This window comes from Anastrepha obliqua, chromosome 2 (genome assembly GCF_027943255.1).
Source record: "Anastrepha obliqua isolate idAnaObli1 chromosome 2, idAnaObli1_1.0, whole genome shotgun sequence".
NCBI classification, from domain to species: domain Eukaryota; kingdom Metazoa; phylum Arthropoda; class Insecta; order Diptera; family Tephritidae; genus Anastrepha; species Anastrepha obliqua.
Window position 1 is genome coordinate 70406562 of NC_072893.1, and position 16132 is coordinate 70422693.

The 16132-nt window shown below is 36.0% G+C and overlaps 1 protein-coding gene across 1 annotated transcript in view; it reads right to left on the reverse strand.

Annotated features, from left to right (window-relative positions):
* The window catches only part of LOC129238198 (tyrosine-protein phosphatase 10D-like), a 73181-nt gene that overhangs the window by 18550 nt on the left and 38499 nt on the right, over positions 1-16132 (reverse strand). Inside the window, exons 3-5 of the mRNA XM_054873240.1 lie at positions 13662-13908; positions 1809-2087; positions 1424-1471 (exon numbers count right to left, since the gene is read on the reverse strand). Of these exons, the coding sequence (XP_054729215.1) occupies positions 1424-1471; positions 1809-2087; positions 13662-13908 (574 nt within the window). The remainder of the gene's footprint in view (positions 1-1423; positions 1472-1808; positions 2088-13661; positions 13909-16132) is intronic.

The following is a 16132-nucleotide window of genomic DNA, read 5'->3' on the forward strand; positions in this document are numbered from 1 at the left end:
TTAATTTTTTTCCCAAAATTTCTTTTTAGAAAGTGTATTTATATGTATATATAAATATATTAAAAGGAATCGAAAAAATTTCACTTTAAAAACTCTATATCCAAGGCACATTGAACAGGTAGTGCAGTAGAGCGAAACCAACAAGATTACCTAATAAGTTTTGTTTTTACTTTTGATTGCAAAAAAGTCAAAATCGTTAACAAAGAATGACAGTTTAGAGTAATTTAAATCAAATTTTCATAATGTAGACACCAAATAAATAAAAAAATCAAATCAGCTGATCTTCTGTTGAATGTACCTTGCCCAAGGCGAATCTATTAAAAGTGGTATTGGTAAATCAGCTGATTTGTTTTTTTCTTTCGCCGTGTCTATGTGGTCGTCAGCGCAGAATGAAACAAGGCGAATTCATTCTTTGTTTTCCATTTACTTTGCCAACACTTTGCTGTGACAATTAAACGTACAAAACATTGTTGTTGGCCTAGTGCCACAAACTTTAATGAATGCGCCTTGACCTTATCTATATCAAAAATTTTAAACATATAAAAAATCTTAAAATTATAAAATTTTCTTCAAAATTCAGTTCAGTTTACTTCTTTTTATACACAATAAATAAAAATAAAAATAAAAATAAAAATAAATAAGAAGAAAACGAATTTCGACAAGAATTGACGACAATGCCCAAAATACTTGGTTCACTAGAGATGGCATCGCTTAAAACTAATAGAAATTTGCTAGGCATGCATGCTAAAAAAATTAAATAGACTCTTGAGTAAAGCGAATAAATTACAAATAATTACACAGAAAGGATAGTCGTGCGAATTACCTTTATAAAGTGCCAAACATTTAAAGAAGTTTTATCTTATTACGAATAGTTCTAAATATATACATATGCACCTATGTATATGTGAACTTTTGGCAAAACAACTTCTTTGACTTTAACAACTTTTGCTTTTAAATCAATATAACCTTTTCTTTTATCGAAGAATTTAATATTTTAGTTCCAATTTTATTTCCTTCAGCTGACTATATACATATGTATGTAAATGACCCCGTAATTTATTGCTTCACAGATAAAAAGTGCTAAGCCGATTCAAGTTGTTTTGGCAAAAGCCCACAGAACATCTGTACATACAACAGTTATTCTTGTAAATTAATAAAATACTGTTTTACGGTAATTCGAAATTATTTTATTACTCTATGAACACAGATATACTCGAATTTCGAACATTATTGCAACCACATACAATTCTTTTTGCGTTTACATTAGTGCTATACATACAGATATTGTTGTAATAATAAATAAATGAATGTGTCACAACAACAAACGACCAAGAATTGATTATTTAGTATCGTAAAGTACAGTTATTAGGCCATTCAATCCAGTATATTAATAAATGAGTGCAAATGTTTGAAGTTTGGTTACCTCGCAGAATTTTTATATCCAGCAATTCTTTATGCCGCGTCCTTCTACCTTTTAGTGGCGTAATGAATAGGCAAGTATTAGCAAAGATTTGATAAAGTTTAATAATTAATATGTAGATTTGTTTGCTCGTGTATCAGTCACAAATGTGTTTTTATTACTAATTTCATATTAATAGTAGGAAAGGAATAACCTTTTTAGTGACAAATCTGAAACTAACACCAAAGCATTGTATAATTTTTTGTTTATTTGTATGTTTTGCTAAAGCCTTTGCGTAAAGCGTTGTTTTTTTTCGTCCTAATTTCTTAAATTAAACATCCATTACTCCCTAATTCCGCTTAGTAGTAACATTTATTAGGCCTTAGTTCGCCTTTGTTTCGAGACTTACTTGTTGTGAAATTTCGACTGGTATACGCCACCGATTCCTTGCCATCGTAAACGGTGTAGGCTTGCACCTGATATGTGGCGCCGGGCGTCAACTCTTTGACGCTATGTTGGAATGTATTATTCACTACGAATGTGCGATTATATGAGCTGGAAGCCCCCGAAAGGCCGAGCACTTTGATGCGGAAGGATGTGTAGTTGCCTTGTGTGGGTGGTGACCATGAAATTATTGCATTTTTGCCGCTGCGCACTTGTACGGACAGATTCGAGGGAGGATCGGGCGCTGAAAAAGAGTGAGAGAAGATTGTTATTTTAGCATTTATTATTATTATAATTTATGGGAGATTTAAAAAAATAAGTTGCTAAAAACGCTTGACAATATTTAGGTACGCTAGTATCATCTGGTCAACTTGTATTACATAGTTATTTTTAGAGAACCTACATGTTTTTTGTTTATAGTTTTTGTAACTTTATTTTGAATACTAGATCTATTAAAGGTGATGGCACTAGACCAACCACGATTTGTATATTAAAATGTCACGATAAAAGAAAGTAGAGTAGTGCTAAATAGAACGGCTATGCATCCTTCCTTTTTTGAAAGAAAAAAAAATCGGCTTTAATCGAAGCTAATGAATTCTGTTGAATAAAATTGCTTTGAAATGTCTTTTGCTCCTCTATCGACTGGGCCTAGTGATCAATCGCTCAATGTCATATTGATAGAAAATGCCAATTATTACCTTAATTGCCTTAATATTGGCAAATTGGCCTTAAATTGAAGGCAAAACAAAATATGTGAAGATCTCGCGCAAAGAAGAGAAACGAAATCCTGACAGCATCGAAATCGATAAATTCACTTTTGAGGGGTCCAGCACATTCAATATATGGGAGTTCTATTAAAATATTACAACAGCAGTCACGAGGCCTTACAAGACAGAATAATGGTAGCAAACAAAGCAAACGTATTACATCCATACGAAATTGCTGAAGTTTAAACTGCTTACACGCAAATTTAAAATCCCCCTCTACCAGTCAATACAGGGTCCGGCACTCGAAGGTGTAACCAACTTCAGACCGCTCGCGCAGCGAAGGTATCACTTGTTCATTAGTTAGCTAAATGACAGTCCAGATTATTATTTACAAGCGCGCCGAGACTAAACGCGAAAAAAGAAACTCCGTAATGGATTTCAAACGTAATAGTGTGATTGCATTATATTTGGCTGGATAATCACAACCAGTGATTGTTCGTGAGCTCGAGCACCTTAAAGTCAATAAAGTTTTTGTTTATCGTACCATCACTTGTTACTATGATACTGCTAGCATCGCGAAACGTCATGGCGGTGGTCATCAAAAGACTGCAACGTCCCGTCAAATGGTTCAAAAATTGAAGAAGCGACTTGAGCGAAATCCCCGCCGAAGTACCAATCAAAATCAAAGAACAGAAAATATCTCACCAGAGCATCCGCCACATACTGAAAAATGATCTCAAAGTCAAGCCTTACAAGATCCAAAAGGCGCATGATCTCACACCAAAGTAGCAACAAGTCAGACTTGAGAGAGCGAAGGAGTTGCTTCGCTTGGCCGAAAGCGGTAAATTTCCGAACATTGTGTTTTCTGACGAGAAAATTTTTCACATTGAGCAATTCGTAAACTCCCGAAATGACAGGACTTTTTTGATCGACCATTCATACGAGAATTTGAATCATCCATTGGCCATCAGGAGGCAGCACCCGCCACAGGTAATGGTTTGGGCCGCTGTAACCGCAGATGGGCGCTCTCCAAACGTTTTCATCAAGCCTGGCGTCAAGGTAAATGCAAAATATTACCGGGAAAGTATTCTGGAGGTTGCTTTGAAGTCGTGGGCAGACAAAAATTTTGGTTGCAGACCATGGACGTTTCAACAGGACTCGGCACCGTCTCACAAAGCTCGAGTGAACCAAGAATGGCTAAAAAACAACGTTCTGAACTTCATACCGTCCATACAATGGCTCTCAAATTCATCAGACGCGAATCCGATGGATTATTATCTTTGGGTCATTTTGGAGGGTAAGGTCCGAACTAAAAGACTCACCAGTATCGAGGCGCTGAAAAAAGCCATTGTTCGCAAGTGGGCCACAATACCTACAAGTCACATTCGAGCAGCTTGCAATTCATTTCTGGACCGTCTCAAGGCTATAGCCAAAGCAAAAGGTGGTCATATCGAGCAAAAGTAGATTGATTCTTAATTTTCTATTATTTTCCTTTTATGCCCTTTTTAATTGGTTAAACTTCGAGTGCCGTGCCCTGTAATACTGTCATTGCTCTCTTACGGCTGCGAGTGCTGGACAGTGACAAGCAAACATGGAATGAGTTTAAGAGTTTTCGACAGAAAAGTACTTCGAAGGCCGTTATTTAGCCCCATACGCTGCAACGATAAATTGCTGAACTTACCTCGAGGAGAAGACATCGTTAAACACATAAAATCCTAAAGGCTTCAATGGTTAGGGAAGACGCATGGAGAACAGCCGGCCTCAAAAATCTATTTAGCAACAAATTACCTAACGGCATGGGTCCAAAGACGTCCAAGATTAACCCGACTTGACCAAGCCATAGCCGGCGTGAAAAAGCTACGAGTTAGGAGCTGGAGGTCTATGGCTCTGGAAGATGATTGTGGACGAAGCTATAGCTCACCTTGGGATGTCATCGCTATTTGATGATGTCGATGACATGTACAGATGTTATTTTTATAAATATTAGTACATATAAGGAAATTATATAAGCAGAAATAAATTTGATTGAAACTTATGTACCTTTTTTTCTATGTCAATAAAAAAAAGAGCACGAGGTTTGTAAAACGACGTCTCTTCTTGGTTACTTGGATTGCTTAAAATGGATTCGGATTGGCTTCAGCCCGATTCGGGTTTAAAAACCAAAGTTCGGACGTACTCTAGATATTTTCATAAATAATTTTCGCACGACTTTTTTTTGGAAACTCTTGGTATATATATATAATTGGCGCGTACACCCTTGTTGGGTGTTTGATCCAGCTCCTCCTCCTATTTGTAGCGTGCGTCTTGATGTTGTTCCACAAATGGAGGGACCTACAGTTTCAAGCCGACTCCGAACGGCAGATATTTTTTATGAGGAGCTTTTTCATGGCAGAAATACACTCGGAGGTTTGCCATTGCCTGCCGAGGGGCGATCGCTATTACAAAAAAAAAACTTTTTCTTGTTTTGCGAAGAGAAATTAAAGAAGAAGATTAAATAATATGTGTCTGTAAACATTTTATATTGGAAATTTGGGAAGTTTCAAATAAAAGTAAAAAAATTTTCTTTAGGAATTGTGTATACATATATTAGAGCCTATTTAGGATTACGATTTGTATTACGAAAACAAAATTTTTTCGGCCATCCTACTATGCAGTGGCCATTTTCTGTACATAAGTGAAAAAAATAACCGTACAATAAAGGGCATTTTTCAGAGTTCAATTTGCTTCATTATCACGAGAATGCAGTGTTTTAGTATGTGACACGAGTAAAAATTAAAAATTACAGTAAATAAAAAATAGATCTAATTTTGTTGGCCATAGAACAAATTTAGGAGATAGCATGAATACAATCTTTTTTTGGGTCATTCTACTATGCAGTTGCCAGTTTCTTTTATTTTATTAAAAAAAAAATAATAATAATTGGCACGTGAAATAAAGGACCTTTTTCAGAATACTGAGTTGTTTCATTATTACACCGATTTTTTTTAATACGATAATTTTTTTGCCAAAGTGGCCTAACACTTTAAATGTATAATTCTATATATTTCTTAGGCAATTGGTTTGGAGCTTTTTATTTGGCGCTTTTTTTATGGCAGAAATACACTCGGAAATTTGCCATTGTCTGCCGAAGGGCGACAGCCCTAAATTGTCTATAATTTTGGTGTTTAATGAACGGAGATTCGAAGCAATGTAATTCCGAATGTTTTTTTCCCCTTGTTCACTCCACTCGGGAGCATAGGCCCTCCTCGATAAGACTCAGTGTTGTGTTGGTTTCGTTAATCTATTTTGCTTTCTTGCAGGTTAGGGGATTAGCTTGCCGCTACCAGATTCCAGCATAAATACATACATTTTGGCATACATCGAAACAGTCTTAAATGATACATCGACCTTTTCTGTGAGATGTGTCTGTGAGTTGGCCGGCTAGATTGCTGCTGATCGTCTTTATTTAACTCTCTACCTCTTCTTTTAACTATCTATTCTCCTTTTAGGGGCGTTTTCTCGACTGCCTGTTAATGTGAGGATCATGAAATAGGCAGCTAAATCATTCGACATAATTTCGATTTCGTTTTCTTAAGTAAATATTTGTTTAACACTGGAAAATAGATGGCAGCACTAAATCAGGATATAAATGAAACTGTCAAAATCAGCTGATCAGTGGTTTGAAGAGAGAAAAAAAGTTTTAATTTTTTTTTATGGTGAAATGATTTTAAAGGTCTTAACAGAGGATCTTTAACAGACCGTTATTCGGCTCTGAGCAAATTTGACAGAATCAGCTGATGGGGATGTGCTTACAAAAAAGCTGAGATTGTGTTGGTAATATACGAAAAAAAATCAACCAATGACACTTCACTATCATCTGAACAACGACTGATTGGACGAGTATGTGAATACATGTGAAATGATCGTACAGAATTCGGCTGCCGAATTTTCCAAGTGACATAGCAACAAAAGTTCTCCTCACAATTTTCTTTTTCACCATAACTAAATAGCAAACCTGGTAAAATCTAACATCCTTGGTGCATTATTAAGATCCGAAATGGATATCTAAGTAACAAAAGTAAAGAAGAGGTGATCCTTCTATATAGATTTGGTGAAGGGATACAAAGAGTGATTAGGAATAAGAAGCCAGATGCACATATTCCTCATTATTTATTAACCCTATTTTGGCACTACATATTTTTGTAAGCTAAGACCCATCTTTGCCAGTTCGACGACGCTTATTTTCATTTGTTGTGCAGTGCTTCCGATGTAAAATAACATCGGCTTTTTTGGATCGGATTAAATTCTTTATTTTTTATGTGTAATTGTTGAATTTTTCAGTTTTTGTACATGTTTTTTTAATCTATAGGTTAAATAAACAAGTAAAGTATTTCTCGTTTCCAAAAAATCCTCTTAGCTATATTGCGCTCTGAGGTTCCTTCAGCGGTGTTTTTCCTTACTTAGTGAGGACCTTCATAACAGCGCAAATCTTATTCTCATCCATAGTTAATTTTTTTTTCGATTCTTCTCTATTTGATACCGATCTTTATACATTCCGTACCATTTATATTTGCCTGCATTACTGCATTAACTGAGCTGCAGTTATTGGTGGGTAATCGGTTTTAGTTTGTTCAAGGTTGTTGACCAGTTTTACGTTCCATTTGAATTTTTCGGGGCTAAAGCTATAAATTTCTATCACGAAAATCAACAAAAACAAAATTAGAAAATATTTCACGCAAATTTACAAATTTATATTTTTTAGTTATCAAATAAGTTTTAAAGTCTTCAATTTAAGTATTTTAACAGTAGAAACATGTCCTGGCTAATATTTACAAATGTTTTTTTATTTCTGCTTGTCATCTGAAATGTTCTTCTCTGCCATGCGAATACAAAAACCTTGTGCCCTAGATCTTTGGAAATGCATTTCACAGCATACGCACATACATACATTCATTCACATACAGATGCACTATATGGCATATTGGCAAACATATAAACTAAAAATATTTGCATAGACTATATTTGATTGTAATTAGCAAATTGTTCAAAAGCCAGCCTCAAGTTATGAAAGTTTACTCAAATGTCATTCATTAATTGAAAAGTTTTAAGGGCATTTTAAGAGTTTTTGACAATGAAAGGAAATCAAATGAAATATAATAACTACGATCTCCTAAGTTTAAAAAAAAAATAACAAGCTCATCAATTAAAAAATAACCTCAGCAAAGTCAACAAACAGCGCAACGGTGAAATATTGTATTTACATTAGGGTGGCCCAGCACTTTTGAAATCAACAATGCCATCTAATGGAGGAAAACACAGATTTATTTTTTTATGACCCAAAGCAATTTTTATTTTATTAAATAAATAAAATATTTAATTTTTAATTTCCAGAATTAAAAAAAATCATTTTTACACAAAAAAAAATTATATTAATTTCATTCTAACAAATCGTGTTTTTGTGTAACAAGAAATACTAAATCATGTATATTAAAAAATTTTGCACATTTTTCGGTCCTGAAATTTCAAAAGTCCTAGTTTGGATTTTTGGACTTATTTCTTATATATATTTATTCCTTCGGCTCCATAGTGAAGCATAGGGCCACAACAAACCTTTTAAATCTAACCAATGTCATTCTTTTTATTTCGTCCCAGTTCAATTCACCTAATATTATTTCTTTTTCTAGTTGCCTTCCCCAAGTGTGCGCTGGACGTCCCATTCTGCGTGATAACTTTGGGTTCCATTCGATGGCTGGACTCGTAATATCTTGTTAGGTTTTCTAAGCGTATTGCCAATCCAATTCCTTTTTTAAGAATATTTGTTTTCATGGGCGTATGGTTCGTCTGTTTTTGGGTATAGTTTCTGGTCACCTTATCTTTAGTATACGCCTTAGGAAACGATTTATATAAGATTGCTTACGTTGTACTAGCCGTGGTGCAGCATTCCATGCCTCGCATCTGTTTAGTGAAATGGATATGACGTTGGGACTAAATATTCTTAATTAAGTGCTACGCGACAGGAATGACGAGCTTCAGATGTTTAGCTAGAGCCTAAGATGAAGTTTAGGAGAATGTTAAAGAGAGTTGAAGAGCGGGCAGCCTTGTTTAACTCCAGATTTTACGCTTATTGGATCGCTTAATTGTCTTTCATGCAGAATTCGGCAGCGTGCGTAAGTTTATTATGGGGCTAATTATCTTTTCGGGAATGCCTTTATATCGGGAATGCCTATATAAAAATATACTTGTTTTTAATTTGTAGGCTGTGAGACGAATGATTAGTGACAGAGTAACATTGATTTAAGTTTAGTGATCTAGAGTTAATAACATCTTGTCGTCAGACTGGCGGCACCGACTTTTACGACGACTTGCGAATATTAAACTATGAAATTAGCGTAAGATATCGCGATGGAACAGACAAATTTAATTCGCCAAAGGGGAAAAATGTAAGAGTTTTTTTCGATTTTCCAATGTACGGGGTGATCTATGCGGCCAGTGTATATAGAACTACCGATTTTTTGGATTTCGACAGCTACTATAACATTCATGATGTGTTAGATATTTAGAAATTTGCAAAGTGTATCTCTTTTTGCTGCAACAAAATTGGGAAATATTGAAATCGAATATCAAAGTTTGAATAACCAGCCGAAATGAAGATGTCAATTGGTCGCTTGCTGAGATTTGATTTTATTAGACTAGTATCGGCGACCGCCGTAGCCGAATAGTTGGTGCGTGACTACCATTCGGAATTCGGAGTACGTAGGTTCGAATCTCCGTGAAATGCCAAAATGAAGAAAAAGTTTTTTCTAATAGCGGTCGTCCCTTGGCGGGCAATGGCAAAAAATATCTGCCGTTTGAAAACTATCAAGACGCTCACCATAAATTGGAGGAGAAGCTCGGTCAAACACCCAAAAATAGTGTATATATATATACATATATCTGTGGCCGATAAGGATAAATGTTACGCCAAGCAACAACCAGCGAGGACTCAATAGTTCAAACATGAAATCACGGTTGCCACAGGAAGTACCGAAACTCGCGAAAAGGCACTGAAAGTTGGGTTGACAGAGTGAGTTACTGTAAAGCCAGTCGTGGAAATCATTTGCCTCCATGCTTTTTGGCGAAGTAAAATAAAAAATATTAAGAATTGAATTTAAAAACCTAGATGAATCAGTTTTATGCAAACTTTATGGCTATTGAAAGAATTGCAGCGTATTTATGTTAGCGCTGTAAGCGACATGATTTGCCGGCATCCAAGTTATTTGTGTTTCTGACCATCCTATTATGCACCCCTTGGAACATAAGTAGCTTATGGTGGGCAATTGTAGAAAAGTAATGATAGTGAAAATGTTTGTAGCAGTTTGCTCCAATTTCGTAGTTGAATAACTAGGACTTCAATAATACCACTGCAGTGAGACTCGAAAATCTATACAAAGAAAAAGGTAGGACAAATGAAATAATTTCATTAAAGGGCGGAATATTTCATACATATACTTGTGTATGTAGGCATGTATGTGCGGATATATACAAATAAATTATGCCCATGGGTAATTTATTCGATGCAGTTGGCATACAAACAATGTTGAAATGCCAGACGGTCAGTGGGGAATGTTTGCATTTGTTGTACTTCTATTAAACCTTGAAGTTTATCGACAAAGTTGAAGCTGAATTTGGAGTTTATGTAAGCCTATGTAGGTATGTATGTATGTGTGCAGTATGCACGAATGAATGCTTCATGAACGCACCTAGTAAAGTTTCACAGTGCTAAGTGGTCTGCTGTCGAGGGTTGGGCGAATGTAGTTTATTAGGAGTCGTTTGACAGTGCCCTCAGGTGTTATGGTGGCAGATAAGTTTTTCGTAAGATTACTTCAACATTTGTTGACGAATACTAATTTGTAGACACAAAGTATTTGCAAGGGTTGGTACAGAGACCAAGTTAGAAGTGCGGAATAGAATATTTGTTGACCAATTGGGTACAAAAAGTGTTAACAAAGTAACAGCTCAGCTCATCTTCCTTCCAGGCGGAAGTATATGGCATCTGTCTATGTTTAGAGAACAACTTAGGAAGAAAACTCTCGAAATGATGGAATTGCCAGACTGAGCAACAGTCAGGCGGCACTGAAGGACACCCGAGCCCTTCCTGGCTATGGGACAATACACCATCAAGGAGTAGCTTTGAAGTCAAGAGCGAAGGCTAAAGGACTTGAGCTAACACCAAATTAACACCTTACTGTGATGGTATAATCGAATGAGGTTCAGGTTACTCATAACCCTGCCTAAGGACAAACTGGGGCTGCTTACGGGGATTCTCGCAGGCGACTGCAAATTGCTTAGCCATTTACGTTAGGCCCAACTCAGCTTTATCTTAAATTTATTAAAGGAAATGGGTTTGGATGAGGTACTGTGATGAGTAGAGGGCACAAAAGATAATGAGGTCGAAGTGCAAATATCATTTTCATTCATTCAACAACGCAGAAATGGCGATAAGATCCTTGACCGGAACTGTAACGCCAAGAACTGTCATTGCAGCAGCAGTCCCCGAAAATTGTTGGTGGTAAAGCCGACCGCCGTAGCCGAATGGGTTGGTGCGTGACTACCATTCGGGAGTGCGTATGTTCGAGTCTCCGTGCATGAAACAGCAAAATGATAGAAACAGTTTTTTCTAATAGCGGTCGTCCCTCCGTAGGCAATGACAAACTTCCGAGTGTATTTCTGCCATGAAAAAGCTCCTCACAAAAAACCATTTGCCGTTCGGAGTCGGCTTAAAACTGTAGGTCCCTCCATTTGTGGAAGAATCCAAGATGGACGCCACAAAAAGGAGGAGTCGGAGTCGGAAAAATACCGAACAGAGGTGTACGTGCCAATTTTTTTTTTTAAACATTGGTCAAATAAAGATTTCTGAGCATTTCTTTGCTATATTTCTAAAATAAAATTAACATAGTTGGAGTTATATAATTAGTCTCAATCACATATGCACCATATTTTTCGTTAACTTTTGACTACTTTGAAGACAATTGCATAATTCCACTATTCAAGAAGTTTTGGTAAAAAACTTGAAAAGCAAACCAATTTTGTAACATCAAGAAAATTTTGTAAATGCTTGAAAAGGGAATAATCGCTTGGGTAAGATCTGGACTATATGGCGGATGTATTAGTGCCAACCATTCATTTAAGCGCTCGGAGTGACCTGGCATGGTCTTGATGGAACATAATGCTGTTTCTGTTCGCAAATTCTGGCCGCTTCTCATCGATCGATTGCTTTAATCATGCCAGTTTGTACCAACTTTTAGAAGGCCAAATGTTTCACTTTCAATTCCACCAAACATACAGTAACGGCGGTAAATGTTAAGGCTCCTTTCTGGTCTAGAATTTCGAAAAAATCGATTTTTTTCATGTTATGAATTTCGTTCTAGTTTAGACGTTACAGTCCCAGGTATAAGCGCGTTAACCGTGTTTTTCTCCAAACAAATCTTTCCGAGTTAGCGTTGGTAATTTCTCAAAAAGTACTGAACCGATTGATTTGAATTTTTAATATGTTATTGAGTAGACTTGTGGCTCTCGCGGGTAGCAGAAATATAATTTTATAATGTATTTTTCTTTTTTTTAATACATTCTCGTATATATATGTACGTATAGACATCGAGTATATAGAAACGCCGACAAACCAAAATACATTACAAAAGTTTTTATTCAAAAGCTACCTAAAGTGCGTGCGTTGCAAATTTCAAAGTTGCTACTGGCAAAAAAAAAAAATGATAATAAATTTGCGCACTTTTGGCGGAAGCGTAGAAGAGAAAGTTTTGTGTTCGCAAATCTTAGTTACGGTCATTGCCCTCAATTATCACTTTATTAGAGCAACCAAAAAATTGGAAATTTATTAGAGTGAGGCGCAAATATAGGCACTTAAATTTGGAGTGTTCTTAAATAAAAGTTGAGTTCGGCAAGAAACTTCTAAAATTACTACCAGACATGTACATATTTGTAAAATCGCATTTATGCATACCAGCAAGTTCATACGCATTCGAAGGTGTCGGCATATGCTGATGAAAACGCTGCTACTAAGCTGTTGAAATCAAACATTTTTTCTACATTGTGAAATCATATTAGGCCAAGCCATTTGTTGCATGTTTCACTCCAGGAAACCAATTAATTCACACTAAGAGCTGCAGATTTTTACTTCAGGCATTTAATAATATGCTTATAATGTACTCATACATTTGTATTGAAATATGATATTTACACCTACTGCAACATTTTTGTAATTATTACGCAATTTGGGGGCTATTTGAATTTGTGCACAACAAAACCAAAACAAAAATTACGTAAGCCGCCAAGCATGAAGCGAAAAATGTTTGGCTTAAGGAAACTTAACTTTTTTATTCCACTTTGAGCACTTTGTAAATTACAAAAGTGTTGTTACAAGACAAATTCCGTAATTACACTTGTGTGTGGGTATCTCAAGTCAACTCAGCATACCAAGAAAATATGAAAATAACGAAGTGCCAAATGGCTACACCTTCGCAACATCTCAGCAGATAAATACTAATGCATTTCGCTGATTCGACTTAAGGGCTTGTTAAGTACTCATTTAGATTGTCGATAAGTGCTTTGACATGTCTTTGACACCTATCACCTTTATGAGTGACTGATAGTGGTTTTTAGGCCGATTTGGAATTATTAAATCGCGGAGACGTGATTAGAGGCGATAATTTGTATGGAAGAAAATGGTTATTAAAGCAACCGTATTTGATATAGTAAGACAAGGTTTTCTGGTAATTAAAGTGAAGACTGTACTTTTCTTGAAAATAAATATGCATAAAAAAATTATTCCACCTAAGGGTATTTCGTAGCAGCTGTCATAAGTACTGTGCCTGATTTATACACTTGATTTATATGATATTTAAACATTTTAAACAGGATTCATAAAAATTCGACAAATTTGCATCAACATTTCAAACCTTTCAATCAGAATTTGAGGTAAAAATTTAGGTGCACTACAGTTTTTCTGCCCATTAAATTCTAATATCTAAAAATGCCAGTTTTCATTGACTAAAAATCTCGTTGATTTTTGATCATTTTTTGCTTTGACGTTGTAGCGCACGAATGCCAGATAACGAATGCACGATATATTCACTTACCTGTGGTAATTGTCACTGTCCACGACAGAATATCGGGATGCGTGAAATTTGTGTAGTACAACCAGAAATTGTACTTAGTGCCAGGTAGCGCGTGGGAGAATTGAATCTCCTCGCCAATCTCACGCGACGGTATTGTGGTGTTTGGCGCTGGATCGCCATATGGCGGACTGTAGTCGATGCGATAATATACATTGTCCAGCCCTTGATTATTGGGTATGCTTATGGCTAAGTCGGCACAAATTACACTCTGCAAAGGAAAGAGAAAAGACAGAAGGAAGAAGATAATTAGTTGGATGTGTGAATGTTATCAAATGCGGTATTTGCTACACAATATTTGAAAATAGAAATCACGCGAAAATCGAGTAACTGCATGGAAATTACAAATTTCACAATTTACAAATTTCAGACAAATTAATAGATTTAAGAAGCAATGATATAAAATAAAATATAAGAAAGAAAATCAAGATATAGTAAAAAATATAATAAAATTAATAAAAAATTATAACTTTTTACATAGATAAAATGAAAAAAAAAAAATAAAAAATATCGTTAAAAAAACAAAAAAAAAATTATAAAATATAAATATATTCAATAAGAAATAATAAAACAGTATAAATAAAAAAGTTAAAAAAAATAAATAAATAAAAAATGAAAGAAAAAATTGAGAATAAAGAAAACTCACATTAAATTAAATATTTTAATATAAAATAAAATTAAAAGAATCAATGAGAGGATTTAACTAAATACAGGGTAGGCCATTTAAAGCGGGCCCATATCGGGCAACCCTATAACTTTTGACAGGAACGTCAGATCGACTAATGACATAGCGCGTTGGAAGCGTCAGTCCAAGACAATTTTTACCATGGAGCAGTACACTCCAAAAGAAGGCGCTGAAATAATTCAGCTTTACATCCAAAATAACTTCTCAATTGTGAAAACTCAACGTGCGTTTAAAAAAAAAAATAAAGTTAAAAGTGCGCCATCCAAAAGCACTTTACAGCGTTTATACGCAAAATTTATTAACCACGGTAGTCTCAGCAATACCAGCCACGCATCCAGACAACGTACACGACGTTCTGCTGAAAATATCGAGGCTGTACGAGCCAGTGTTGAGGAGGCTCCGCGAACATCGAGTTATCGTCGTTCTCAGGAATTAGGCATCGCCAGGACAACACTCAGGCGCATAATTCGCATCGATTTGAAAATGTTTCCGTACAAAATTCAAATGGCACAAAAATTAAACCCGGCAATCGATTTTTTGAAGCCATTGTTCCCTGGAAGGTTGATTTCGAAAAATGGTGATTTTCCGTGGCCACCGAGATCACCAGATTTGACGCCACCGGACTTTTATTTGTGGGGTTATCTGAAATCCAAGGTATACATCAACAAGCCAAGGACTCTAACTCAACTTAAAAACATTATCCGACGCGAAATCGCCGCCATACCGGCCGAAATATTGGCCAAAACGATGGAAAACGCCGAAAAAAGGACACATTTGGCCATCAAGGCCAGAGGCAAACATTTGAAGGATATCATTTTCAAAAACTAGCTGGAACAAATCTCCTTGAATCAAAATAAATGATTTTTCATATCAACACAAAAAAAAATGTTTTTTTCAATGTTTTTTTTCAGAAACAAATGGGCCCGCTTTAAATGGCCTACCCTGTATAAAAAATGCAATAATAATAATAATAGCCGCATCGCACATAGAGACAACGATGCCACTTAGACCACGGAATGGGTCCGTTGTGAGCCGCGGGGGCTGGGCTACATTTCCCTTTCCATATTGAACCATCCTGAGCTTTTGACAAAGCATAAAAGGTTGTTGATACCTAAAGTGTATAGATTATCTATATTCGTTAAGAAGTAGGATTTTAAAAATCGGTTTCTGCTTCTGGCTAGAGCCGGGCATGTGCAAAAAAGGTGTTGAATTGTTTCCAATTCCTCCTCATTTCTGCAGCTACGACAGAAATCATGCGTGTATACGCCTAATCTCCTTGCATGATTTCCTATGAGACAATGTCCTGTGAGGGCCCCTATTAAGGTCCTGATTTGAAGTCTACTCAGTTTTATAATACTCTTGGACAGACGTAAATTTAGCCTTGGCCATGTTTGCTTAGCAATTTCGCAGGTGCTAGCGCTAATCCATCTCTGATTTGCAGAATTGATTAGTGCGTCCTTAATGAGAAGCTTACAAGTTGCGAGAGGTATCTCCATAAAATTACTTATGTCTGGCATACAGGTACCTTCCCTTGCAAGTTGGTCTGCCATACAATTCCCTGGTATATCTCTGTGGGCTGGGACCCAGCATAATATTATACGATATTGTTTGGCCATCTCATTTAGAGATTGGCGACAACGTAAGACACTCCTTGATGTTGTTTGGAATGCATCCAGGGCTCGTAGGGCAGCTTGGCTGTCTGATAGAATGCAGATATCCGTTGAAGATATTCTGTTTATCTTTAACCATT